Source organism: Armigeres subalbatus, chromosome 2 (genome assembly GCF_024139115.2).
Source record: "Armigeres subalbatus isolate Guangzhou_Male chromosome 2, GZ_Asu_2, whole genome shotgun sequence".
Taxonomy (NCBI): Eukaryota; Metazoa; Arthropoda; class Insecta; order Diptera; family Culicidae; genus Armigeres; species Armigeres subalbatus.
Window position 1 is genome coordinate 432,263,477 of NC_085140.1, and position 25,502 is coordinate 432,288,978.

General features: G+C 42.4%; 3 protein-coding genes and 2 long non-coding RNA genes across 6 annotated transcripts; 2 read left to right on the plus strand and 3 right to left on the minus strand.

Moving 5' to 3' along the window:
* Positions 1–4,947: 4,947 nt before the first annotated feature.
* Positions 4,948–11,727, minus strand: LOC134217956 (uncharacterized). Its single transcript, XR_009981198.1, has 3 exons — positions 11,577–11,727; positions 11,313–11,518; positions 4,948–5,921 (listed from the first exon to the last, which is right to left on the minus strand). It is a non-coding gene; the product is annotated as an uncharacterized LOC134217956 (long non-coding RNA).
* Positions 11,728–13,025: 1,298 nt separating this feature from the next.
* On the minus strand, positions 13,026–13,968 carry LOC134217957 (uncharacterized). 2 transcript variants are annotated; one of them, XR_009981200.1, is made up of 3 exons: positions 13,528–13,968; positions 13,341–13,444; positions 13,026–13,205 (listed from the first exon to the last, which is right to left on the minus strand). It is a non-coding gene; the product is annotated as an uncharacterized LOC134217957 (long non-coding RNA). The 2 variants fall into 2 exon arrangements; XR_009981199.1 differs by having other exon boundaries at positions 13,341–13,459.
* A 722-nt stretch (positions 13,969–14,690) lies between these two features.
* Positions 14,691–15,775, plus strand: LOC134213577 (proteasome subunit beta type-6). Its single transcript, XM_062692748.1, has 3 exons — positions 14,691–14,880; positions 14,970–15,169; positions 15,292–15,775. The coding sequence occupies exons 1-3, from the start codon at positions 14,830–14,832 to the stop codon at positions 15,725–15,727; spliced, it is 687 nt and encodes a 228-aa protein (XP_062548732.1). The 5' UTR covers positions 14,691–14,829; the 3' UTR covers positions 15,728–15,775.
* Positions 15,776–15,803: 28 nt separating this feature from the next.
* LOC134213576 (dnaJ homolog subfamily C member 21) lies at positions 15,804–17,784 on the minus strand. The gene is made up of 2 exons (XM_062692747.1): positions 16,803–17,784; positions 15,804–16,719 (listed from the first exon to the last, which is right to left on the minus strand). Exons 1-2 carry the CDS (start codon positions 17,609–17,611, stop codon positions 15,903–15,905), a joined length of 1,626 nt encoding a protein of 541 aa, XP_062548731.1. The 5' UTR covers positions 17,612–17,784; the 3' UTR covers positions 15,804–15,902.
* Positions 17,785–20,910: 3,126 nt separating this feature from the next.
* On the plus strand, positions 20,911–24,702 carry LOC134210364 (uncharacterized). The gene is made up of 2 exons (XM_062686418.1): positions 20,911–22,336; positions 24,311–24,702. Exons 1-2 carry the CDS (start codon positions 20,911–20,913, stop codon positions 24,700–24,702), a joined length of 1,818 nt encoding a protein of 605 aa, XP_062542402.1.
* The last annotated feature ends 800 nt before the right edge of the window (positions 24,703–25,502 follow it).

The window sequence follows — 25,502 nt, forward strand, 5'->3', positions numbered from 1 at the left end:
AGTCTTTATGGCTTTCAATCAGGAATATAAGATGAACCATTGACGACTCTGACAGCTTCTAGGAGGGGAAGGGAACCTGTAGTAGGAGTCATTTCAGTTTTAATACCAAAACCAGTCATTCGACGGCTCTTTCTTTATGTTTTTACAGGAGAAGTTACTAGCGAAAGGAACTCCAGGTTTAAGTTTTTCGTGGAGTATCTTCTACACTTTCTCGTGGAGTTCTTCCAAGAAATCTTGCTAAAGCTCATCTATAAATTTTAGAGTTAATGTAATTAACTCCTCCAGTAAATCCTCCTGAAATTCTTCCATCAAATTCTCCAGGAGTCCTTCCATTACATCCTCCTGGAGTTCCTCCAGCAAACCCTCCTGGTGTTCCTCCACTAAATTTTCCTGAAGTTTGTCCAGCAAATACTCCTTAAGTTCCTTCAGCAAATCGTCTTGGTGTTCCTCCACCAAATCCTGCCAAAGTTTTTCCATCAAATCCTCCTGGAGTACTTACTGCAAACCTTCCTGGAGTTCCTCTACCAAATCTTCGTGAAGTTTCTCCAGCAAATCCTCCTTTAGTGAAGATCCTCTTGGAGTTCCTCCAAAAAACTTTCTTACGGTTTCTCCACCGAATCCTCCTGGATTTCCTTCAGCAAATTATCCTAAAGTTCATCTAGCAAATCCTTCTGGACTTCCCTAAGCCAACCCTTGAAGAGGCAAAGCCAATCCAGCCAATCCTAGAAATCTCCTGATATTCCACGCAAATCTCCTGATATTCCACCATCAAATCTTCCTCGAGTTCCTCCAGTAAACCCTTTTGGTGTTCCTCCATTAAATCTTCCTAGAGTTTCTCCATTCAGTGAATTCTCCTATAATTCTTCCAGCAAATCCTCCTGGAGTTCCTTCAGCAAATCCTCTTAAAGTTTCTCCAACAAACCTTCCTGGACTTCCTCCGCCATATTCTCCCGTAGTTCCTCCACCAAATCCTCCTGGAGCTCCCCCGGCAAATCCTTATAAAGTTCTTCCACCCAATCCTCCAAAAGTTCTTCCAGCAAACCTCCCTGTAGTTCCTAAACCAAATCCTCCTGGAGTTACTCCACCAAATCCTCCTGAAGTTACTCCACCAAATCCTACTAGAATTCCTCAATCCTCCTGAAGTTCTGAAGTGAATTCTTCGTTGATTTGTCCTGGATAATCATCAGAAATTTCTCCTAGAGTTTTTTCATCATCATCATCATCATTTTCATTATCTAGGAGTTCCTGCACCAAATTTCCTTGAAGTTCTTCCGCCAAATCCTCCTGGAGTACCTCCAGCAAACCTATCTGGAGTTCCTCCACCAAATCTTTCTGGAGTTCCTCCAGCAAATTCTTCAGGAATTCCTTCAGCGAATTATCCTAAGGTTCTTCCAGCATATTCTCCTAGAGTTCCTTCAGTAAATACTCCTGAAGTTCTTGGAATTCCTCCAGCGAATCCTACTAGAATTCCCCTACCAACTCCTCTTCAAGTTCCTACACCAAATTTTCCTGGAGTTCTCCCAGCAAACCTTCCTGAAGTTCCTCCACCAAATCCTCCTGGATTTCCTCCATTAAATCTCCTGGGGTTCCTCCAGTAAATCCTTCTGGAATTTCTTCAGCGAAAAACCCTAAAGTTTATTGACGAAATCCTCCTGAAAATACTCCTGGAGATCCTTAAGCAAATCCTCCTGAAGCTCTTCCATCAAATCTTCCTGGAGTTTCTCCAGCAAGAATCTGTACAGAAGCTCCAGGAAGAATCCTGGAAGCTCCCTGGAACATCAGGAAGAATCCCTGGAGGAACTTCAGGAAGAATCCCTGGGGAAACTTCAGGAAGAATCCCTGGAGGAACTCCAAAAAGAAACTCTTGTAGGAAGAATCCCTGGAGCATCGTCAGGAAGAATTCCTGGAGGAACTTCAGGAAGAATCCCTGGAGGAATTCCAGGAGAATTACCCGAAAGAATACCTGGAAGAACTCCAGAAGCAATATCTAGAACACGAGCTAGAATTCCTGGAGAACCACCAGGAAGGATTATAGGATGAACTCAAAAAGAGAGAAATTCTTGGAGGAACACTAGAATGAAGTCCTGAAGGAACTTTAGGACGAGTTCCTGGAATAACTACAAGAGGAGTTCCTGGAAGAACTACATGAGGAGTTCTTGGAGAAACTCCAGGAGGAGGTCCAAGAAAATTCCCAAAAAACTCAAAAAAACCTTGAGGAACTTCAGGAAGAATCCCTGGAAGAATTCCAAGAGGAATCCATTTAGGAACTCCAGGAAGAATCCCTGGACGAAGTTCAAGAAGAATCCCTGGAGCAGCTTCAGAAAGAATCTCTGGAGGATCATCAGGAAGAATCCCTGGAAGAAATTCAGGAAGAATCCGTGGAGGAACTCCAGGAAGAACTCCAAGAGGAATCCATTTAGGAACCCCAGAAAGAATCCCTGGAGGGACTTCAGGAAGAATCCCTGGAGGAACTCTAGGAAGAATCCCTGGAGCAACTTCAGGAAAAATCTCTGGAGGAACAGCAGGAAGAATCCCTTGAGTAACTTCAGGAAGAAAATTATTTCAATTGGGAAAAAAACAATTTCTGGAGGAGGAACAGGAAGAATCCCTGAAGGAACTCCAGGACGAATCCATTGAGCAAGTTCAAAAAGAATCCCTGAAGGAACTCCAGGACGAATCCATTGAGCAAGTTCAAGAAGAATCCCTGGAGGATCTCTAGGACGAATCCCTGGAGGAACTCCAGGAAGAATGCCTTGAGGAACCCCGGGAAGAATCCCTGGAGGAACTTCAGGATGAACCCCTGGAGCAGCTTCAGGAAGAATCTCTGGAGGAACACCAGGAAGAACCCCTGGAGGGACCCCAGGAAGAATCCCTGGAGGAACTCCAGGAAGAACGCCTTGAGGAACCCCGGGAAGAATCCCTGGAGAATCCGTGGAGAATTCCCAGGACGAATCCCTGGAGGAACTCAAGGAAGAATCCCTAGAGCAACTTTGGGAAGAATTCCAAGAAAAATGCCTGGAGGAACTCCAGGAAGAATCCCTGGACGAAGTTCAGGAAGAATCCCTGGAGCAGCTTCAGGAAGAATCTCTGGAGGAACACCAGGAAGAATCCCTGGAGGGACCCCAGGAAGAATCCCTGGAGGAACCCCAGGAAGAATCCCTTGGAGGAACTTCAGGATGAACCCCTGGAGGAACTCCAGGAAGAATCCCTGGAGTAGCTTCAGGAAAAATCTCTGGAGCAACTCCAGGAAGAACTCCAAGAGGAATCCATTTTGGAACTCCAGGAAGAATCCCTGGAGGGACTTCAGGGAGAATCTCTGGAGGGACTCCAGGGAGAATCTCTTGTGGAACTTTAGAAAAAATCCCTCGGGGAATTATAGGAAGAATCCCTGGAGGAACTTCAGGAAGAATCTCTGGAGGAACTCCATGAAGAATCCCTGGAGGAACTCCAGGAAGAATCCCTGGAGGAACTCCAGGAAAAATCCATTGAGAAACTCCAAGAAGAATCCCTGGAGGATCTCCAGGACGAATCTCTGGAGGATTCCCTGCAGGAAGAATCACTGGAGGAACTCCAAGAAGAATCCATGAAGGAAATCCAAGAAGAATCCCTTTAGGAACTCCAGGAAGAAACCCTGGAGGGACTTCAGGAAGAACCCTGGAGGAACTTCAGGAAGAATCCCTGGAGGAACTCCAAGAAGAATCCCTAGAAGAACTCCTGGAAGAATCCATGGAGGAGCTCCAGGAAGAATCCATGTAGGAGCCCAAGGAAGAATCCCAGGAGCAACTTCAGGAAGAATCCCTGGAAGAACTCCAGAAAAAATCTCTGGAAGAACTCCAGGAGGAATCCGCGGTGGAACTAGATAAAGAATCCCTGGAGGAACTCCAGGAAGAATCCCTGGAGGAACTTTACGAAGAATCCCTGAAGGAATTCTTGGAAGACTCCCTGGAGGAACTACAGGAAGAATCCTGACAATTTTCAGACAAAGGATTTCTATTTATCTGTCGTCTTTTGATGTACCGAACAATAATCAATGAAGATTAAGCAAATGGCTAACCTCCTCCCCCCCATATGTTTTTACGTAATAAGTGTACGACCCCTGATATGTGAATATGTCTAATGTCTGCACTTGTCATAAATGGTACTACCACCTTTAATTCCACTACTTATTACTTTACAGATACGTTTTTCGACCTCAATAAGGTCGTCCTCAGTGTCTCGTACTTGACGAAGCTGACACACTTGAGGTTGCCATACTTTTATCTGTTAAGTTTTAAGTTGTGGAATTAAACTGGATATTATTAGGTTGTATTATAACAAGGAAAGCCAGAAGCGATGCAACATTACCAAAGTTCAGCATGCTGTGGTGCTGTGTATGGTGCTTCACAGTCCGGTGAGCCAACGTTTCTGAAAACTTCTGTTACTTCCGTTACCATGAGAAGCGTGGGCATTCAACCATCATGTTTAGTGCTAGCGTTTTCCCTTTCCAGTACTACGCCATCCGAAAGTCAACACCATTCCTATAAGTTAAGGTCGGATACCAGTTTCGATATGCCGGAAGCAAACGTCATTATTCAAATTTCATCGCATGGCAGTTCCCTTGGACAGGAAGCCCGGATAGTGAAGTGCACTCTTCTGTACGATGGTTTCGCAAGATATGTTGGAGATAGATTACTTCCGGAAACAAAAACGGTTCTTGTGTGACTAAGGCTACAGTTACAAGATCAACCATCTAACCGGATCTAACATGATATGGATGTGTGCTACAATACACGTGACGAGCAGTAACAGCTGCTGCAGCAGGTTCTCTCCGCGATAGACATGGACAGAGAAAATACTGGAGCTCCACGATTGGGTGGTCCTAAGCGTATAGGAGGGGATTAGCTGTCCGGTGTGGACGATGCAGTCTACAGAGAACTTTTCCTTACTATATACTAATTTGGAAAAATATCATTTCTCAAATTAAATTTATTTATTTATTCAGTCGTCAACAGTCGTCACTATTCAGTACGGTCCATCACTACGTCATTAGTAACGCAGTCTACTGAGGGTTCTTCCGAACGATCGATTTGCACTACATTGAGACCTTGTAGATTAGCAACGGAATCAAGCTAATGTTTGTCTGGTCTGGTCAGTCTGGATACGGCAGCATAGAACGCTGTCTGTTGATAATTTCCACCTGATTTCATATCTTCTGTTGAACTTTCGCTATCCTTCCAAAATCATCACTGGACACATTCGGACTAATTTGACTAATTCGGACTTTCTTTGATAGTAAACCCATAATATGCCAGTGCCTGGAATCCGATTTTCCTTCTTCAGCTATTGATCAACATTTCTTCAACTCTTAACCAGAACTCGTGTACTTGATTGACTTTTGATTCAACAGTAATTTCCACTGCTTCTTGGTCGAGGTGTTAATCTTTAAACTGATTGTTATTGGCCAGAAAGGGACGATCTTTTGTATCGCGATCGAGGTGATCGGATCTCGCGTGGCTGCGACCGATAGATCTATGCCATAAAGCTGATTATAGATGCTGTTCAATGAGAAACTTTTATGTATTGATGACTTGATGATGACTTCGAATCGCTCAAGACCGGAGGAGACAGCACAAGCGGTGTTAACGGTGTGTCACCGCGGTGTGAACGGTGTGACTAGGTGGCCGAGGATGAAGCATTGTAAGGGGCAGGTTTGGAAGATAGGACACTCAATGGGGCGATGAAAGAGGTTATTCCCGGTTGAAAGTGGCATTCAGGCTGATATAAAAAAACAGTGTCAAGCGTCGTAGTTCGATACAGCCGTGAAACCTTCTCCGGAAAGGTGGGCTTCGATATAGGACCATTTTTATTTCACGCTGCATAATCTCCACATTTTACATCGTTCAAGATAATTTTTCGCTTCCAGATTCCATCGAATAATAAATCTAAAAAAAAAGAAAATTTTAAAATTATTTTCGTATATATTTCGTATAAGTAGTTTCGTGAAGCTGTACTGGGATCGCGAGATCATAACGGATGTCCTCATTCGTGCCAATCGGCCCGATATTGTGGTCTACGACAAAAGGATGAAGCGGGTAACTCTCATCGACATTGCTGTACCGCTAGACCATAATGTCCAAACAACATTCTCCAACAAGATAACGAAGTACCACGACTTGGCGGAGGAGTTGAAGCAGATGTGGCGCCTGGAGGACGTGCGTATAATTCCGGTTGTTATCTCAGCAACCGGAATCGTCCCGAAATCTCTTCTGAGATCCTTAGGAGAGCTGGAACTATCTCATAACCTCCATAGCATCCAAAAGACAGTGGTTCTTGGAACTTGCAGCATCGTAAGAAGATTCCTGAACCACCATAACTAATGCATCCGGTGCAAACGTTTATTATAGGATTTTAAGTCAACCGGCGAATGAGATCCACAGAGCCTAACCCCTTTTGGCATTCAGATTGCCCGGGGTAGGTGAAAATTCCCAGCACGCTTGCTGAGGAAGTGCCAAAACTCTATAATAATAATAATGGGAATGAAAGCACACCCAAATATGGAGTTACGCTCAAGAAGAATACCACCCATGCGATTGCCCGAGGAGGGAGCCCCTACTGGAGCTGGTCCTGGAACGGGGGACAGAGCGAGCGGCCAGCGGCTAGAGGAAGGAGAGGTGCAACAGCGACCCTCTGGTCATCGGGCTCAGCCCGTGCCGACAAGGCAAAACAGAAACGGCAGCAGAAGAAATCACCAAGGCAATGCTGCACCTGCTGATGTTGCTGTGGTTGATCGACGTCAAACGTTAGCGGGCCGCCGACGGCAACGGATCATGTGGACAAGGGAGATGAATCAGTACGTGATCCGTTGCTACTACGTTTGCACCAGGATGGAGACGGATATGTCCGGCAGACCGGCGATGCCTGAGATGTTCAATGAGAGGTTCCCTCGGTTTGCACCCCAGCTTGACCAGAACAAGTTGTACACACGCCAGAGAGCTATTATGTCACATAATATGCTGACTCCAGAAGATGTAGAGTACATCAAGCGGGAAGTGCAGAGGGAATTAGGAGAGGAGGAGGAGGCAAGATCGAGCGATACGTCGAGAAGGAGTTCTGTTGGGTTGGATGCATCAATCGCAAGTAACCGTCGCGATTCGATTGCACCCGCCACACCTTCTTTATGGACGACTTGAAGCTGCACCAATTTCTGCGGCTTGTAACGGTATTCAGCAACGACATCCGGATGGAGTTTGGTATCGATAAATGTCGATCCATACATCTACACCGGGGTCACCTGGTGGATGCCGACAGTTTCCGGGTCAACGAACAGGAGGAGATTCGAAACATGGTTGAAGGCGAAACGTACAAGTTCCTAGGTTTCCTCCAACTGAAAGGAATTCGCCATACGACGATCAAGAAGGAGCTGCAGGAAAAGTTCTCGCATCGTGTCAACGGTATTTTGAAGAGCCTCTTGTCGGCCGGCAACAAGGTGAAGGTGATAAACACGTTTGCTGTGCCCTTGTTGACATACAGTTTCGGGGTGGTGAAGTGGACCAAGATTGACTTGGAGGCGTTAGAACGAGCAGTACGAGTGGCGTTCACTAAGCAACGCATACGCCATCCAAAATCGTCCATTGAGAGTCAGCCTGCCACGTACAGTAGGAGGAAGAGGTGTCACCGATATACAAACACTATGTGTTTCCCAGATCCAGCAGTTGCGAAGATACTTCGTGGAAAGCCAGAACCGCCACGAAATCTATCGTGCTGTGTGTGAAGCTGACCACGGATTCAGTGCCCTGCATCTGGCGCAGGAGGACGTCTTCTTCTTCTAATTGGCATGACATCCCCACACTGGGACAGAGCCGCCTCGCAGCTTAGTGTTCATTAATCACTTCCACAGTTATTAACTGCAAGGTTTCTAAGCCAAGTTACCATTTTTGCATTCGTATATCATGAGGCTAACACGATGATACTTCTATGCCCAGAGAAGTCGAGACAATTTCCAATCCGAAAATTGCCTAGACCGGCACCGGCAATCAAACTCAGCCACCCTCAGCATGGTCTTGCTTTGTAGCTGCGGGTCTTACCGCACGGCTAATGAGGGCCTCCAGGGCCTCCAGGCGCAGGAAGACTATCAGCTGAATTGCGACATCAAATCTGTCGACGAGATGATCGCATCGTGGAAGCAGAAGGAGTTGCATGGGACGCACCCCATCAACTGGAGCTGGAATATATCGACAAAGCGGCGTCGAATATGTGGCTGGTGCGGGGTGAACTATTCTCGGAAACAGAAGGATTCATGGTAGCCATTCAGGACCGGGTAATTGCGACGAAGAACTATCGGCACTATATATTGCACGAAAACGTGGAGGACCGCTGCAGGAAGTGCAATTCAGTAGGAGAGACGATCGAACATATCGTGTCCGGGTGTTCAGCCTTAGCTGATTCAGCCTATCTCGGTCGTCATAACGAAGTAGCCAAGATTGTGCACCAACAGCTTGCTTTAAAGCACAACTTGGTTAACCAGTTTGTCGCCTACTACAAATATGTGCCTGTCCCGGTTCTGGAAAATAGTTTCGTGAAGCTGTACTGGGATCGCGAGATCATAACCGATGTCCTCATTCGTGCCAATCGGCCCGATATTGTGGTCTACGACAAAAGGATGAAGCGGGTAACCCTCATCGACATTGCTGTACCGCTAGACCATAATGTCCAAACAACATTCTCCAACAAGATAACGAAGTACCACGACTTGGCGGAGGAGTTGAAGCAGATGTGGCACCTGGAGGACGTGCGTATAATTCCGGTTGTTATCTCAGCAACCGGAATCGTCCCGAAATCTCTTCTGAGATCCTTAGGAGAGCTGGAACTATCTCATAACCTCCATAGCATCCAAAAGACAGTGGTTCTTGGAACTTGCTGCATCGTAAGAAGATTCCTGAGCCACCATAACTAATACATCCGGTGCAAACGTTTATTATAGGATTTTAAGTCAACCGGCGAATGAGATCCACAGATCCTAATCCTGAATAGGCTATAACACTTCAACAATTAAGCCTCCCAACAACAGTCGTATCGCTATTTTAAAAACGGTAAATTATCTCAGCCGATAGAGAACCGATTTGAACAATTTTGGGACTCACAAATTTTCCCGTCCTTCAACATTTGTCTGAGATGTTTGTTTTTGTTTTTTTGTGGACTTCAAAACTTTGGAGAGTCGTGGTTTTCATACAAATTGCGTGGAATCCGTAAGATATAGAAAGTTAACGTCTTCTACAAATACTGTCGCAAATCATATTATTTCGGAACTCGTCCGCTTGGCGGCGCTAGTGTATATGGGAATACTTCCCAGTCAACACAAAATCGTATATTATGCAGCTTAACACGCTAAAGGGGAGGCGATATACGTACATATTGTATGGGATAGTACCTATACCCGAGCAGGAGAAATTACCTCAATAATACCTAATTCTGCTATTGATACCATACTCTTTTATGAACTAGCCTTGCATAAGAGGTAAAATACCAAAGGAATAATACCAAAAATTAATGGGCACAATACTTCAGGCATAACATACTTTGTTATTAGTAATAATGCAATAAGCATAATGCTACGTTTTGACAGGGCAAGTGAATTGAACAACTCAGTTGAATTCAATTGACCTGCCATTGACTTTTCGTTCAAGTCAATTGAATGAAGGTGTTTACACGTTCAATTCGCGTTCAATTTAAGCGACTTGCTCAATTCACTTGAACTGTGTAAATGCAGCATAACGTAAAAACAACGCTTGCGGTACACAGCACAAGCGAGCTTGCAGGAGCGTTCCAGGACCGCATGCGTGCTGAACGGTTAAGTAAAATCTATCTCGGTCGGAGAAGTGTTTCGAGATCGGTACGAATAGAATTCATCATACCTGAAGGATTCTATTGTGAGACACTGTAGGATTCCATTAGAAATTTCTGGAGGATTTTGTTGGAAATCGCTGGAGGATTCCACTGAAAGTTCCTGGACAACTTCATTGGGAATCTCTGAAAGATTCCATTGGGAGTCCTTGAAGGATTCCATTGGAAATTTCTAGATGCTTCCATTGAGAGTCCCTGAAGTATTCCATTGGGAGTCCTTGGAGGATTCTGTTGGGAATCCCTGGAGCATTTCATAGGAAATTTCTAGAGAATCCCATTGGGAGTCCCATGAAGATTTCATTGGGAGTTACTAGAGGATTCCATTGGGAGTCCCTGGAGGCTCTCATTGAAGTAATTGAGGGTGCCACTGAAGGGGTTCCATTCGGAATCCCTGAAGAATTTCATTGGGAATACCTGGAGGTTCCTTTGGGAATCCCTGGAGGATCCCATTATGAGTCTCTAGAGGATTTAATTGGGCTGAAGGATTCCATTTGGAATCCCTGAGGATTCAATTGAAAATTTCCGCAGAACCCCATTGAGAATCACGGAAGGATTCCAATGGGAACCCCTGGAGATTTCCATTGGGAATGCTTGAAAGATTGTTTTGGAAATCCCTGGTGGATCCCATTCAGAGTCCCTGAAGGATTCCATTGGGAATCCCTGGAGAATCTCATTTGGAATTTTTAAAGGGTTCCATTGAGAATACCTGGGATATTTGATTGCAAACCCATTGGAAAAGAACACAAGATTTCATTGAAGAACACTTCATTCTTTTCAAGTCGGAAATAGCAAAGAATTTCAGTCAGAATCTTGAGTTCCATTCGACATAGCTGAAGAATTTCGACCCGATTCTATTAAAATCCACGGAGAATCCCAGTCTGAATTAATAGGGAAATTGTAGGCCTTCTTTCGGATCTCTGGGAGGCTCTACTCGGAACCACTAGTGGATTCTATTTTGAATCCATTGGAGTATTCTATAAAAAAAAACCCCAGACGGAATCACTAAGAACTTCAGTTGGAAATCCTGGAGAGCTATTTTCGGAATTATTGTAGGATTCTTTTTGGAATCCCGAAGAAATCTATTTGAAATCTCAAGAGGCATTTAGTGAATCGCTTAAGGATTATATTAAAAAAAAAAAACCTAAATGACTGTATTTGGAATCAATACCGAGATCGATACAAATTTTCATTTGGAAAGCTATCAGGATTATGGTTTGATTCTGTAAGGTTCTATTTTAAAACTCAAAAGATTCTTTTCGGTATCACTCCAGAATTGCATTTGGAATCAGTGGAGAATTTGTCATAACTCTTGCTGGATTCCAGTCGGAATCGTTACAGGATTCTATTCGGAATCCCTTGAAAATAAATCCGGGAATCTCGTAAATTCTAATCGGAATCTCCGAAGAATTCCATACCTGGGAATAATTCCATACCTGGTTTGATCAGTGTGCCGCAAAGGTAACCGGATTGACCGATGAATAGATGTTGACCTGTTGCCATTAAATCACTGTCGGCCGCCACCTGTAGACCAGCAAGAAAATTCATATGGCTCTGCTGGAAATTTGTATTCCACGGTCAAGTCGTACGGGTTGGATGACATTTTGCGGTAGAGGTCACCAATTCCGGAACATCATTCAAACTGATTATGGAAAAAAAAGTGTTTGGGTAAAACCTGACATATTTCCAGTTTTTCTTACCTTTCCACTGATGATCGGACCATCCTGACGCAGGACTTTTGTGTCGTACTCTTCCAGAAGCGAATTAATTGTCCTGCCCTGGAAGCCGACGGAACTTCCAGAGCTAGAACGGCATCTGCGGCATACGCGGCACAGAGTTGTTTATGTTTGTTTTTTTTTTTATTCAAAAGTCTCGCCACACTGAAAAAAAAACATCCTCAAGGCGAAAAAAATATATAAAAAAGATTCATCCCGCCGAATCATTCTGAATCTTTTCGATTTTTTTTAAATCTTTTGAATGATTCAAACATTGATTCAAGTGTCTTCCCCCCTGCCCAACACAAATTTCTTTAAAACGCCTCCAAAAATTTATTTGGGAATTTCTCCAGAAATTTATTCCTTAAATAATAAAAAAAAACCGCCAGGAGTTTATTCGGATATTCCTCCAGGGACTTCTTTAAAAGATTATTCATAAGATCTCCCAGGTAATCCTTCCTGCAGAAAGTTCCGGAAGAATTCCCGAAGAATGTTTTAAAGGAGTTGCTGGAAGAAGTTCTGAAGAAATTTTTTAGGCAAAATTTGAATGAATTCCTTATGGATATCTAGAAGAACTTTTTTCCAGCGATCCATGAAATAAATTCCGAAACAATTTCAAAACGAGAAATTTCCGAAGAAATTTTCAACAAAATTTCGAAGAAATTCTCAAAAGAACGAATGGATTTTTTTAAGGAATTCCTTAAGGAATTTTCACAGGAATTGCTAAAGAAACAACCAAAAGAATTCATCAAAGAGTCTCCGAAGGAGATTGTAGGAATTCGTGGAACAAAATCCGAAAGCATTCCTTAAGCAATTTCCGAAAGAAATTCGTAAAGGATTTTCTGAAGAAATCCGTAATGAAAATTCTTAAGGAATTTTCGGAGAAATTTTGTAAGGAATCTCCAAAGGAATACCCGAAAAAAATTAGGAAGAATTGCTAAAATAATCTTTTAAGGTTTTAAAAAAAAACTTTTCGGGGAAATCTCTGGAGGAATCATCAAATAAATTTCTTGATTTATTTCCCAACTAATTTCTGGAGTATTTTTCGAAGGAATTCATAAATGAATGTTTGAACGATACTTCTAAGAATATTCTCAGAAATTCCAGGAATTTCACAATAAGGCTTTAAAAATACAGTATTAAATAATTTCAAGACAATAACATTAAATTAAATTTTCGTTATGTTTGAAAATACCTGACGTTTAACTAAATAATTTGACTAAATACTATTCAGCGAGGCGACAACCAGGGAATCAATTTTTCTTCGATGCGCAAAAAGCAACAAAAAAGAGTCAACGACAAAGCAAAGAAGACAATTTTGTTGATAGCTTTTCATCCCTTTATTTTGCACCATCTATACAGAAAATCTTTGTTTTATGCTATCGTAGTTTCTGATTTTATGGAAATAGTATTCAAGAATATAACTCTGATTACAAAACAGTATCGTATTCTCGGAAATATCAGAGCATGCATATTGTATTCGGATTCTTATAAAGGCTTGTTGCGAGGTGCGTTTGTCAGTAACAAACTCTTGTGATGACAAAAAGTATATTGTTAGGTGTTGCTCGAATATTGATTCCCTGGCGACAACACCCCAGTTCTGGGTTACAATAGCTGTGAATAAGAAAATAAGAAGCGTTTTCAACTGATGCTCGTAATATTTGCTCAGCAATATTTACTTTGCTGATGCGCAGCAAGTGGTTTTGTCAGTTATATTCAGAGACTGATTTCAAAATATAAATTACTTACTCGGGAGTCGGAACAATAAAATCGGTAAAGCATTCACAGTTGGGATTTAATTATTTTGCTAAATCCGTTTGCCTTATAAGCCAACTTTCCTAATAGCACAAATCCTTAAACAAAGAAAACTAATTGAATAGGTTGATATAAATAAATAAAAAAAAATATTGTCAAAATAACTAATATGCAACTTTACTTGAAACTTCTTGACTGCAATCATTTTCCTGCACCAATGCCAAAACCCATTTTGCGAGTCACCTACAAGTTTAGGTGCCCGACTAAATGAGGCCTTGGCTCATCGCATTCCAAATATCAGTTTAACAAATTATGTATTATTATACTAGATAAATCCTCATTCAAAAGGTTGGTATCGTGTTCAAAAGAAATTTCTTTTTCTATCTCAATCACATGTTAAATTCTGTTCACTGAATCGGAAAAGTAAAGAATCAAAACAAAATTCTTACAGCAGTATCCACATGAAAAGAACAAAAAACAAAATTGGCATTTGTAAGGTTCCCACGCAAAGTAATGGGAGCTGTCACTCTACTTTCGGAAAAATATTCTGCTCGATTATTCCGTAAGTAAAAGTGACAATTTGCTCCATGCAGATCAGTTGTCAAAATTCCTCTTGGTAATATTTAACAAAATTCCGTAACCTCTCTACTTTTTAAGTCGATACTGGCCTAAACTCTCAAACTAATCAACCAACCTATTAATTAACCAAGACAATGTATGTCATTACACAGCGACTTAGATTTATGAACTTCCATAAGACTAGTTTAGTATAGAAATACTACAATAAGAGATCGGCGAAGACGCCATCTTGTTTCCAATCGAACCGTCAAAAGCGGTTCCAATTCGACTTGTTTACTTTTTGCATCCATAAGAAGCAAGCAAAAAGTTCAAGTGATGCCAGTATTATTTTCACGATTTCATGTATTTTCATACGTTGCCATTTCGACAGTTTTTCACTCCGCCGGTCTCTGGTTATAGGGTGGCTAGTTTAGTACTCTTCCAATTAACTCTACCACGCTGTATTTCGACCTCAATTATTAGGCCGTTTACAGTGTCTCGTGCTTGGCTCGACTTAAGTTAATTGATTTTTTTATTACGATTAGTCACCGGCGTGGCAAGATTATGATCGGCGACGCGCCGACCCAAAATCGTCGGCGGCGGCGGCGCGAGTAAAACCACCGGCGGCGGCGGTGTGGCGCGGCGGCGCAGAGGTCTATTCTATAGCACTATATTGAAATATGCCCAGCAGACATGCAAGGAATTACCCCTTCATCTCTTCACAAATATTCAGTGCTTTTTATCGAAACTAATTTGGGCCACCCTATTTTAAAAGAGAACGCTGTCAAATCGCATTTCGCTTTGTCATATTCCGAAGTGAAACTCGGCGTAAACAATTTGTTCCGCGAATTAGTTGGCAAAAATCGAAAAATTTAAACACATTTGATTGCGTTAGACAGTATTTCGACTCTTGAAAATTCTTACCATGGATATGGATTATTCAAATGACTGGAGAAACGCCCATCACAGCACAGGAGTAAGTATAAAACGGCTAACTTTTCGCCTAGCTAGGTTATGTTTCGAGTTGTATTTTGCATCTCACTGCTAAAATTTAATTTTCCCCAGACAACTATTATGGCCGTGGAATTCGACGGCGGAGTTGTCATCGGCGCCGATTCGCGTACTAGCACGGGAACATATGTGGCCAATCGTGTAACGGACAAGTTGACCAAGCTGACGGATAAGATCTATTGTTGCCGTTCCGGATCGGCTGCCGATACGCAGGCCATCGCGGACATCGTGGCCTACTCGCTGAACTATCATGAGTAAGTTTGCGGAGTCGGCAAAGACAGGTACCTCCGGCAGAATCCCCATTCACTGCAGCAACTCAACATAACTCATAACATTGATTTGCAAAAAAACACCCTTACCCAACGTTCAATTATAGGAATCAAACCGGCGAGGAACCACTGGTGGCCGATGCCGCCCACGAGTTTCGTCAATATTGTTACAACTATCGTGATTCGTTGATGGCTGGTATCATCGTGGCTGGATACGACGACAAGAACGGAGGACAGGTCTATTCGGTCCCGGTGGGTGGAATGCAAATCCGGCAGAGCGTAACCATCGGCGGATCAGGAAGTTCGTATATCTATGGTTTCGTAAAGGAACACTACCGTGAGGGGATGGCTAAGGATGAGTGCGTGGAGTTTGTCAAGAAGGCCGTTTTCCACGCAATGTACCATGATGGAAGCTCCGGAGGAGTTTGTCGCATCGGTATCATTACCAAGGATGGTGTCGAAAGGCAGGTACATTTTGCTCCACGTGATTACGAAAATGTGGCTGCGGCTAAAGCCGGCCCATCGGTAGCACTTAAGGTGTAGATGTAATAGTGATATTTTGAATGAATAAAATTGTATTTGGCATTCGGATATTTAAAGTTTTGTTGGGTTGCGAATGTATGGAGATGGTGTTCATGCTATATTCCATAATAAAATATAAGTAATGATACAGTCCGGATATTTACAGGGTGAGATGAGTCCAAATTAATATCAACACCTATTTGCGTTTCTTTCCTCCTTTGCTCTCCGTCTTCTGCTGAGCTTTCAGTTTATCAACGTAGACGCTGTGACCGGTTTGCTTGAGATGGTTGAATAACTTATTCTTAGAATTGAACTTTTCATTGCAAGTGACACACTTATGATCAACATCAGTGCCAACTTGGGACTCTTCTACAGGAGGCGTTTCAGTTGATTTGGCGGTGTTTGTTTCCGGTTTGGGAACATCTTTCGAAGAAGATTCTTTGGCTGTTAAATCATTCTTGACTTTGCCCTGTCCTACTTCCTTTCCTTTAGCTTTACCCTTTTTTGGTTTCTTAGAACCGCCCCAATCGTCATCACTATCGGCTTTGGAAGAAGTTGGTCGCAGTATATCAACATGTTCTTCCTCTTCATCAGAAAAAGGAATTTTTGTTATAGGCTTTTTCTTATTTTTGCCTTTTTTGGGTTTAGCCTGAGCTACTTCTTCTTCTTCTTCTTCATCTACCTCGTTTGCTTCATCTTGGGCAGATTCATCGTTGTTGGATAGATTTTCACCATTCTTTGCAGCTTCCTGATCATCCTTACGCATCTGCTCCCTCAGTGCATCTACATTTTGCTTGTGCTTTTTAGAAGACTCATGGTTTTCATACGATTTCTTATTGTTAAACATTTTATCACATGCCACACAGTAGAGATCATCGACATAGAAGGTTTCCTCCCCGTCTTCGTTTTGGCTTATAATCAATCCGTTCATAGCGTCTCCCATCCCTTGCATCATTTCATCCTCTTCGGCTGAGGACTCCTCTGAGACGACTGCGTACGATTCCTCCAATTTCCTAAAACAGGTAATGTCATATAAATTACTTTTAGAGATTTTTCAATTAATGAGTAAAATACATTGATACTCATTAGTCATTACCTCAATTGCTCCTCATAAGCCTCATTGAAAATATTTGAAGAGTTTTTCTGCTGTTCCTCGATTTCCTTCTGCTTTCGCCTGATTTGGTCCAATCGGTTCTGCTGCGATTTTATCCTATTTTGCTCGGCCCGTTCTTCTAGCAGCTTCTTGTACGCTTGCGTCCGCTTATCACGTTTTTTCACAAACATCACCAGCGAGCGAATCTCCTCGTTTCGTTCTTTCCTTGCCTTCTGTTGTATCTTCTTATTCTCCTTCTCAATCGCTTTTAGGATTCTTCGATCTCGGATCTCAGCAATGTTGTGAGGATTCAGCCACGCATAGCTCTTTTTGGTGCAGTATCCCTCCCAATAAGCATAGAAAAGTCGTACTTCCGTCTCGTAATCGCTTCCGGAATTACCAAACTTTGGTATCTCCTCAAAGTCCTCCTCGTTTTCCAAGAATTCAATCTCTTCGGAAGCAATGGTATGGAAAACTTCTCTGTAGACCGCGTAAAACCCTCCTTCATCGTCTCCGAATCCTTTGTAGCATGAAGCCGTGAAATACTGGAACAGATCCAACGAATTGTCCTCATAGTTGGTATGACCGCCGCGTAAAATCTGTTCCCGATGGTTATCATACCAAGCACGTTCCTGCATATCGGACAGCACATCGTATGCCGCTTGCACCAACAGAAACTGCTGATTTGCTTCCTCCGGGCTATCAAGGTTTTTATCCGGATGCCACCGGAGAGCCAGTTTTCGGTACGCTTTCTTGATTTCATCGTCGTTCGCAGTGCGGTCGACGTTCAGCACTTCGTAGTGGCACTTCATTATTGCCGCCTAAGGTCAACTATTTAAGTACCTACCTACAACTTTCGAAAAATGTTTCGCGAACAAGCGAAAGCTGCAGCGCAGGGAAATCCGTGAAAACTAATCCAACTCCAGCACAATCGCGACTCGCGGACTCACCGCAAACGTGTGTTTGTTGATAATTTGTTTTGACATTTCTCTTTCTTCTTTTGCTCAGAGACGATGGTATTATATAGAGACACGCGGAGCGAATATAAGCAATTCTGGCTTCACGGCCAGCAGACAAAAAAATTCTGTGCGATCGGCAACATAAAAATTTGTGAGAACTTGAAGTGACTCTCAGTGTGAGCAGTTATTTCGTTTGCTCCAACTACATATTTTGTGTTCTTTAGCACCATTTCCTTATATTCAACAATAAATATGATTAAATACCATATATAAATTTGCTATGAGAACTCTGAAAACATCTTCATTTACTGAACTTTTCAAACTTTTTCATAATTTCTATAATGTTGATTACAATACCTATCTTGCATTTAGTACCGATTGGTAATGTTTGTTTACTTTGCTCGTTTGGTACCGCGTTTGACGGTTCGTTTGGTACTTTCGGCTTCACTGTTTGCGGGTCTCTATCTATAAACAACGTCTCTGCTTTTGCTTTTTCTGCATTTTTCTGATGATGCTTCGTTCAACAGTGTTGCCGAATTATAAGAATAGTTTGACTTATTGTTAACCATAAAGGAACGCCATATTCGGCGTAGCACCAACTTAGAATTCGGAAGTCCGGACTTCCGAACCGAACTTTCTTCCGAAGTTTTATCTGTCAAACTAATGGATGCGTTGTTTAGCGCATCTTTAGGGGAATCCAGCGCACTACTTCCGAAGTTGGGAAAGTTGCCTGTATCAGGAGAAAAATCCAACTTCGGTATAAAAAGCGGTATAAATTTATTCCGGATACACAATATAAAGTTACAACATGCTTCATAGTCCTGTTCAATGTGATTTTAGTTTTGGATTTTCTGTGAATTTTCAATATTCCTCAGCAATGCTTTTCTCCCCAACGTCAAGCTTCCAGAGATTTTATAAGAAATTTTGTATAAACCCATCATTTTTTAAAGAGATTAACGAGTAAGGCCTTTTCCTCGTTTGTCGGGTGAAGATCACTGCGTCCAGATTTTAGGACTATTGTGATATACCCTTTTGCTGTGAAATACGCAAGTTATTTATCTCAGTAACATGTTTGGACTGTCACACTTCACTCAACCCCCCCTCCCCCCTCTAAGCGTTACGTAATTTATGGATGTTCCCTTGGGGGATAAGATCCATATGTCAGCAGGCCCTAAAAAGGGCTTGCTGAGAACTTTGAACCTACGTTGGGTGAGTGCACTGCAATAGCAGAGGATGTGTTCTGATGTTTCTCTCTCCTCGTCACAGAAGCGGCAATTTGAGGTTTGGATTGCTCCGATCTTTTGTAGATGGTATCTGCAGGGGCAGTGTCCAGTTATTAGACCGGTGTAGATGTTGAGATCCCTTTTGTTGAGACCTAATAGTTGTTGGGTTTTCTTGAGGTTAATCGTTACGAGCCTTTTGGATTGGCTCGTATGGGGAAGTGCATTCCAGTTTGATGTGATTTGACTGACCATATATTTGTTCAGTTCCATTTTTACAGAGCAGTCTGAGATCCCGCAGAAGGGCTCAGGGCCAATGAACCTTTCATTAGATCCATTCCTGGCTAGCTCATCAGCAATCTCGTTTCCCTCTAGACCCGTATGTCCTGGGATCCAATATAGGTAGACTCGATTGCGTATGGATAAGTTTTTCAAAGCCAGAATGCATTCCCACACTAGCTTTGAGTTACAAGTGTAGTTATTAAGCGACTTAAGTGCCGCTTGGCTGTCAGAGAAAATACATATTTTTGCAAATCTATACTTTCTCCTCAGGCATAATAACACGCATTCTAATATTGCATATATTCCCCCTGAAATACTGTGGGCCACTGTCCTAAGTGGACAGAAATTTTTGTTGTAGGGCCATAGATTCCGGATCCTGTCAGATTATTCATTTTCGAACCATCTGTGAAGAAATTTATAGAGCCTGTTGGAACGCTGGGTCCACCTCCTTCCCACTCCTGGCGGGAAGGAATGAACACATCGTAAGGTAAGTCATAATTGACTACCGTTTCGATCCAGTCACTACAAATTCCTATTGCGGGATTTATGGCAAATTCATTTAATATGCTGAGGTGACCCGTAAGGTCTCCCGACAGCAGTGTTTTTGTTCTCTTCAACCTTAGAGCACTTTTTTCCGCTTCCAGCTTTATGAATTTATCTAACCGGGGCAGGTGAAGCATTGCATCTAGGGCCAAAGTGGGTGTACTACGAACTGCACCAGTGATGGCTATGCAAGCGGTGCGTTGGTTTTTTTTGAGCTTAGCCCTTGCAGCAGCCTCATTAGTTTTAGGCCACCAGACAAGGGAAGCGTAAGTTGTCCTGGGACGGACAATGGTTTTATATATCCACATGATCATATATGATCATATAGTGAATTCTGAAATCGGTAAAAGGTGATAAATGTGGTTTATTATATTGTATTTTTGCTAAAATCTAACGATGTTTGTAGAAGGATAAAGCGAAATAAGCCGTCGGTAAATCAGCCTTTAGAAATAGGATAGAACGGGAAGAAACTATAAATGTAAGTAGTTAGTAATAGAAAGTACTGGAAAAGAAGCGAATAATGTAACATATATTTTATTTATCGTTTATTCTGCAAATTAAATACAATAGTTTTAAGCTGTTGCAAACCGTACACCGAGCACTGCTTTGAAAATTGGTTCATTAGGGCGGTCCGAAAACCAACACTCTTGTTTTTATTAATGCTCATAGCTGAGCGTGGAGACGTGATCTTCTAAGAGTATTTTTTCCAGAACGGTGCCCTTGGCAGGATTACCACCACTAAAACGAAGGCACGGGCCCACGCAAAGATCATAACGGCATCAGTAGCTATACAAATAGTGCTTGTAAGGGAAGTTGCTTAAAATTACTTAAACGTGTATTATTATAAACCACCTTTTATATGTATCTTGCATACTCTGACACTCCAACAAGATTGTTACAAACTGAATAAAGACATTCTGTACCGAGACGCCGTGAACTGTACACTTATTTATATCACATGGTGTCAGAATTGGAAAGTACTAGTGCAAAAATCGCTTTATTTAGTGATTAGTTAGTGAAATTCGGATTCCTGAATGGATTACCGATGACTATTTTGATATTTGGAATAGTTTGAAAGCAGCGGGAAAGGTTTTCACCGGGAAAAACATGAACGACAGTAATAAGGTTATGTCGACTCATTTAGCGTCGATTAAACCACCGAAACCACTTGTCATTGAGGAGAACATGGACGCCAAATGGAAGCAGTGGTGGCGCCAGTTCAATTGGTGGTCGGTCGCAACGGAGCTGGAAAGCAAACCCCCACAGATACAAGCGACGACATTGGCGACAAGCTGTATTGGTGAAGAGTGTGTCCGAGTGCTAGATACTTTCGGTCTGTCAGACTCCCAAGAGAGAGACATAAAAGTGCTGAAAGATAAATTCGAAGCATATTTTGTTCCGAAATCGTGTCTTACGTACGAACGGTACGTGTTTGGCAGAATAGTGCAGAACGCGAGTGAACAGTACGATACATTTTTTACACGAGTCCGCGAACAAGCAAACCGATGCGCTTTCAGCGTGTTACACGATTCTATGATAAAAGATAGAATCATCGCCGGAACAATCCACACGAACTTGATACCGCAATTGCTGAATGATGCTAATGATCTGCAGAAAACAATTGACATAGTGCGCAGTTTCGAGCAATCAGTGAAGCAGACAAAAGTGATGTTAGAGAAACCGGCTCTGGAAGTTGATTCTGTTCGACAGAAGAAACTAGAGAATGATGCTCAAAGTGAAACGCTGTTTCCATGCAATCGATGCGGGCGGGAGCATCGACGGAAGATGTGCCCAGCGTTCAACAGAAAGTGTTTAAAGTGCGGAAAGAAGGGGCATTTCGCAGAAAAGTGTTTTGGTAGTGGTGCTTCCAGTTTCGTACGCAGAGAAGGGAATACGCGATATGTGAAAACATTGGAAGTGGATGATGAAGAAGAACTGTCAGTGGAAGAATTGTACATCGCTGCAATCGATGACGATGACGAACACAGTGATGAAGTGTGGTACGAAACGGTGAAGATAAATGGGAAGAGCATCACATTGAAACTTGACAGCGGTGCTGCATGCAACGTGCTACCGTGGGATATTTTTCGTACACTGGGTGAAAGTCTGAAGCAGTCGAAAACGAAGAGACTCATATCATACACAAACCACAAGGTGAATGTGAAAGGTGAAGTTGAACTACCAGTGATGGTGAGGGGCCGTCGAGAGAGTGCAACATTTAAAATAGTTGATGGGGATGTCATACCTATCCTTGGGAGAAAAACAAGTGTTCGTTTTAACCTGATTGCGCGACTGGACGAGGTGAATATGGAAAGCTCCCTGTTTAGTGGTCTCGGTTGTGTTAAAGGATTTATCTACGATATCGATTTAGTAGAGAATCCGGCATTCCAAAATGACCCACCAAGAAGAATACCACACGCGTTACGTGCGACCGTTAAGGAGGAATTGGATTTGATGCTGAAAATGGGCGTCATCGAACCAATTGCAGAACCGACACCAGTTCTCAATGCTATGGTAATAGTACGACAAAAAGGTAAGCTACGAATTTGTATTGACCCATCCCAAGTGAATAAGAACCTCCTCCGGCGCGTACATCCGCTTTCCACAGTAGAAGAAATTTCAGCGCGAATTGTCGGATCTCAGCGTTTCACGATATTGGACATGAAAAAGGGGTTTTGGCAAATACCGGTATCAGACAGAACAAAAAAGTACTTGGCATTTGGCACTCCTTGGGGACGGTACACTTGCAGAAGATTACCTTTCGGTCTAGCATCGGCGCCAGAGGTATTTCAAAAATTGATGAGCTCCTTATTGGAAGGGATCGACGGAGTTGAAAGTTCAATGGACGACATTCTCATTCATGCCGTGAGCGAAAAAAGGCTGAATGAAATTACAGAAGTGGTACTGGGACGAATTAGGAGCGCAGGGTTGAAGCTTAATAAGGAAAAATGTATTTTTAATCAATCAACCGTCAAATTTTGGGGCACTTAGTTACCGATGTTGGTCTGAAAGCTGATCCTGAAAAGCTCGAAGTAGTACAAAAATTAAAACGTCCGACAAATAGACTGCAGCTGCAAAGAGTGCTAGGAACAATTACCTACCTGGGAAAATTTATTGAGAATCTTTCGTCGATAACTGAGCCATTGAGAAGGCTTTTGGTGAAAGATGTAGAATGGTTTTGGGGTAATGATCAAGAAGACGCGTTTTTGAAAATCAAGCATCTTATGATAACCCCACCCGTTCTAGCATACTATGACGTGAATGCAGATGTAACCTTGTCTGTAGATGCTAGTTCCAAAGCATTCGGTGCAGTGCTCCTCCAGAACGGCAAACCTGTTGCTTATGCGTCTAAATCATTGACGAAAGCACAAGAAAATTACCCCCAAATCGAAAAAGAGGCGGCTGCAATTCGATTTGCGTGTAACCGATTCCATGACTATATATACGGAAAAAAATTGGAAATCGAGACTGATCATAAGCCTTTGGAATCGATCTTTAAAAAGACCCTCGATAGAGCTCCTGCCCGACTAAAACGTATTCTTCTTGACGTGGTCCAATATGCCCCAGTTATCAAGTACAAAAAAGGATCTGATATTCCTTTGCCGGATATACTTAGCAGAGACATAGACAATGTGGTGTCAAGGGAACAGTCCGACGAAGCCAGCCCGGTTAGAAATTGTTGCAGAGAGCTCAAGAGATCCGGAAGTGGTCAGCCTAGTTCAAATTATAATGGACGGTTGGCCAAATGAAAAACGTTTGCTTCCCGAAGTCCTTCGAAAATACTGGTCGTTTCGAGACGAAATGGCAGTATACAATGGTTTAGTGTTTCGGTCACATCAAGTAGTGATACCAGAGAGCCTTAGGAACAAGATGCTCAAAGAGATACACAAGGGTCACACCGGAGTTCAAGGGTGCACTCGTCGAGCTAAGCAGTCATTATTCTGGGTCGGAATGACAACAGATATAGCGGAGATGGTTGAAAAATGTTCTGTATGCCAGAAATATCAGCGATGCAATGTTAAGCATGAGCTGATGAACAACGAAATTCCTGCACTTCCATTCGAAATAGTTTCCTCGGATCTGTTTTACTTCGACGGTAGCGAGTATTTGTTGATAGCTGACAGCTACTCAGGATATTTTGATTTCGTCAAATTGAAAGAACCCACAGCGAAGGCAGTCATCGAAAAGTTGAAGCTATGGTTTGCAACACATGGGATACCAAGAATTCTCTACACCGATAACGGACCCCAATATTCAGCTCACGATTTCGCTAAATTCAGTCAAATGTGGTCATTCGACCATGTCACGTCTAGTCCGCATTTTCCAAGAAGTAACGGATTAGCGGAGAGGTTTGTGCAGACTGCAAAACAAATGCTCAAGCGATGTGCGGAGGATGGTTCAGATGTTCAGTTGGCACTTCTTTTGCTACGCAACACACCACGAAATGATAAATTAGAGTCACCCAGTCAACGATTGATGAGCCGTACATTGCGTTCTACCATTCCAGCATCGGATGTTGTTCTCAAGCCTCGTATAGTCAACTGTGTTCCGGAAAATCTGAAGGATGAACGGCTACAGCAGAAGAAATACGCCGATAGAGGAGCGGTAAAGCCACCGGAATACGATGAAAAGCAAGCCGTCATGCTACAAGATACGAAGACCAAGCTTTGGGAAAGAGGAAGAATAACTAAGGAACTGGAGCAACCTAGATCATACATGGTACAGTTGAGAAACGGGAATATTATTCGAAGAAATGTTCGGGACATCAAACAAAGGACGGTTTCTGCCTACGAAGAACCCGTTGGTAAGTCTCTATCAAGCCAACCTTCGCTTGCCGACAACATTTATCAAGATCATCAAGTTCCGGATGAAGAAGTTTCGAAGTCATCAGCAACCTGAACAAAGTTTCACGCAAGCCATCAGTCCCACGAGAACAAGAAGCGGAAGGGTGGTTCGTGCTAATCGTGATACCGATTTCGATTATTACTAGATTGTTTGAAGGGGAGATGTAAGGGAAGTTGCTTAAAATTACTTAAACGTGTATTATTATAAACCACCTTTTATATGTATCTTGCATACTCTGACACTCCAACAAGATTGTTACAAACTGAATAAAGACATTCTGTACCGAGACGCCGTGAACTGTACACTTATTTATATCACAGTGCTGTGCAAATTTGAATAGCTTCGGGTAGTATTAAAAACTTCCTTCAGCAAAATAGAACCGCACAGCACGGAAGCACAATGTGGCCTGTTGAAAAATCATTTATTTCTTGTATTTGAAGCGTTTTTGGAGTATTTTTTTTTTCATTTTTGCATGTCTCACAATCTTTGTATTTGCTTTTTTTTTTCAACATTTCATAGGATTCACAATATTTATATCTTGATACACTGTCACTGTCTCTTTCTGTGGCACACATCATTTTCAAGCACCTCACCGAATATAATACGCATCAAATTTGCTTGAAAGCCACAAAAGATTCATAATTTCCATGCTTCATGTCCGAAAATGATAAACTAAGGTTTCTTCTTCTTCTATGGCTCTTCATTCCAACTGGAACTTGGCCTGCTTTTCAATTAAGTATTCTATAAGCATTTCCACAGCTTTCAATTGAAAGCTTATTCTTGTCCGCCATTGCAATATGTATCTTGTGACACAAGTACAATGGATATACTATTCCCAAGGGGTCCAGGATGTT

What these genes read in the sequence shown, in the direction of transcription:
- LOC134213577 (XM_062692748.1), top strand. Translation starts at nt 14,830, where the DNA reads ATGGATATGGATTATTCAAATGACTGGAGAAACGCCCATCACAGCACA. An exon ending in ACGCCCATCACAGCACAGGA is followed by an intron (nt 14,881 to 14,969) that starts GTAAGTATAAAA and finishes AATTTTCCCCAG; the next exon opens with ACAACTATTATGGCCGTGGA. An exon ending in TACTCGCTGAACTATCATGA is followed by an intron (nt 15,170 to 15,291) that starts GTAAGTTTGCGG and finishes GTTCAATTATAG; the next exon opens with GAATCAAACCGGCGAGGAAC.
- LOC134213576 (XM_062692747.1), bottom strand. Translation starts at nt 17,611, where the DNA reads ATGAAGTGCCACTACGAAGTGCTGAACGTCGACCGCACTGCGAACGAC. An exon ending in GCTTATGAGGAGCAATTGAG is followed by an intron (nt 16,720 to 16,802) that starts GTAATGACTAAT and finishes TACCTGTTTTAG; the next exon opens with GAAATTGGAGGAATCGTACG.
- LOC134210364 (XM_062686418.1), top strand. Translation starts at nt 20,911, where the DNA reads ATGAACGACAGTAATAAGGTTATGTCGACTCATTTAGCGTCGATTAAA. An exon ending in GGTAATAGTACGACAAAAAG is followed by an intron (nt 22,337 to 24,310) that starts GTAAGCTACGAA and finishes CTACCATTCCAG; the next exon opens with CATCGGATGTTGTTCTCAAG.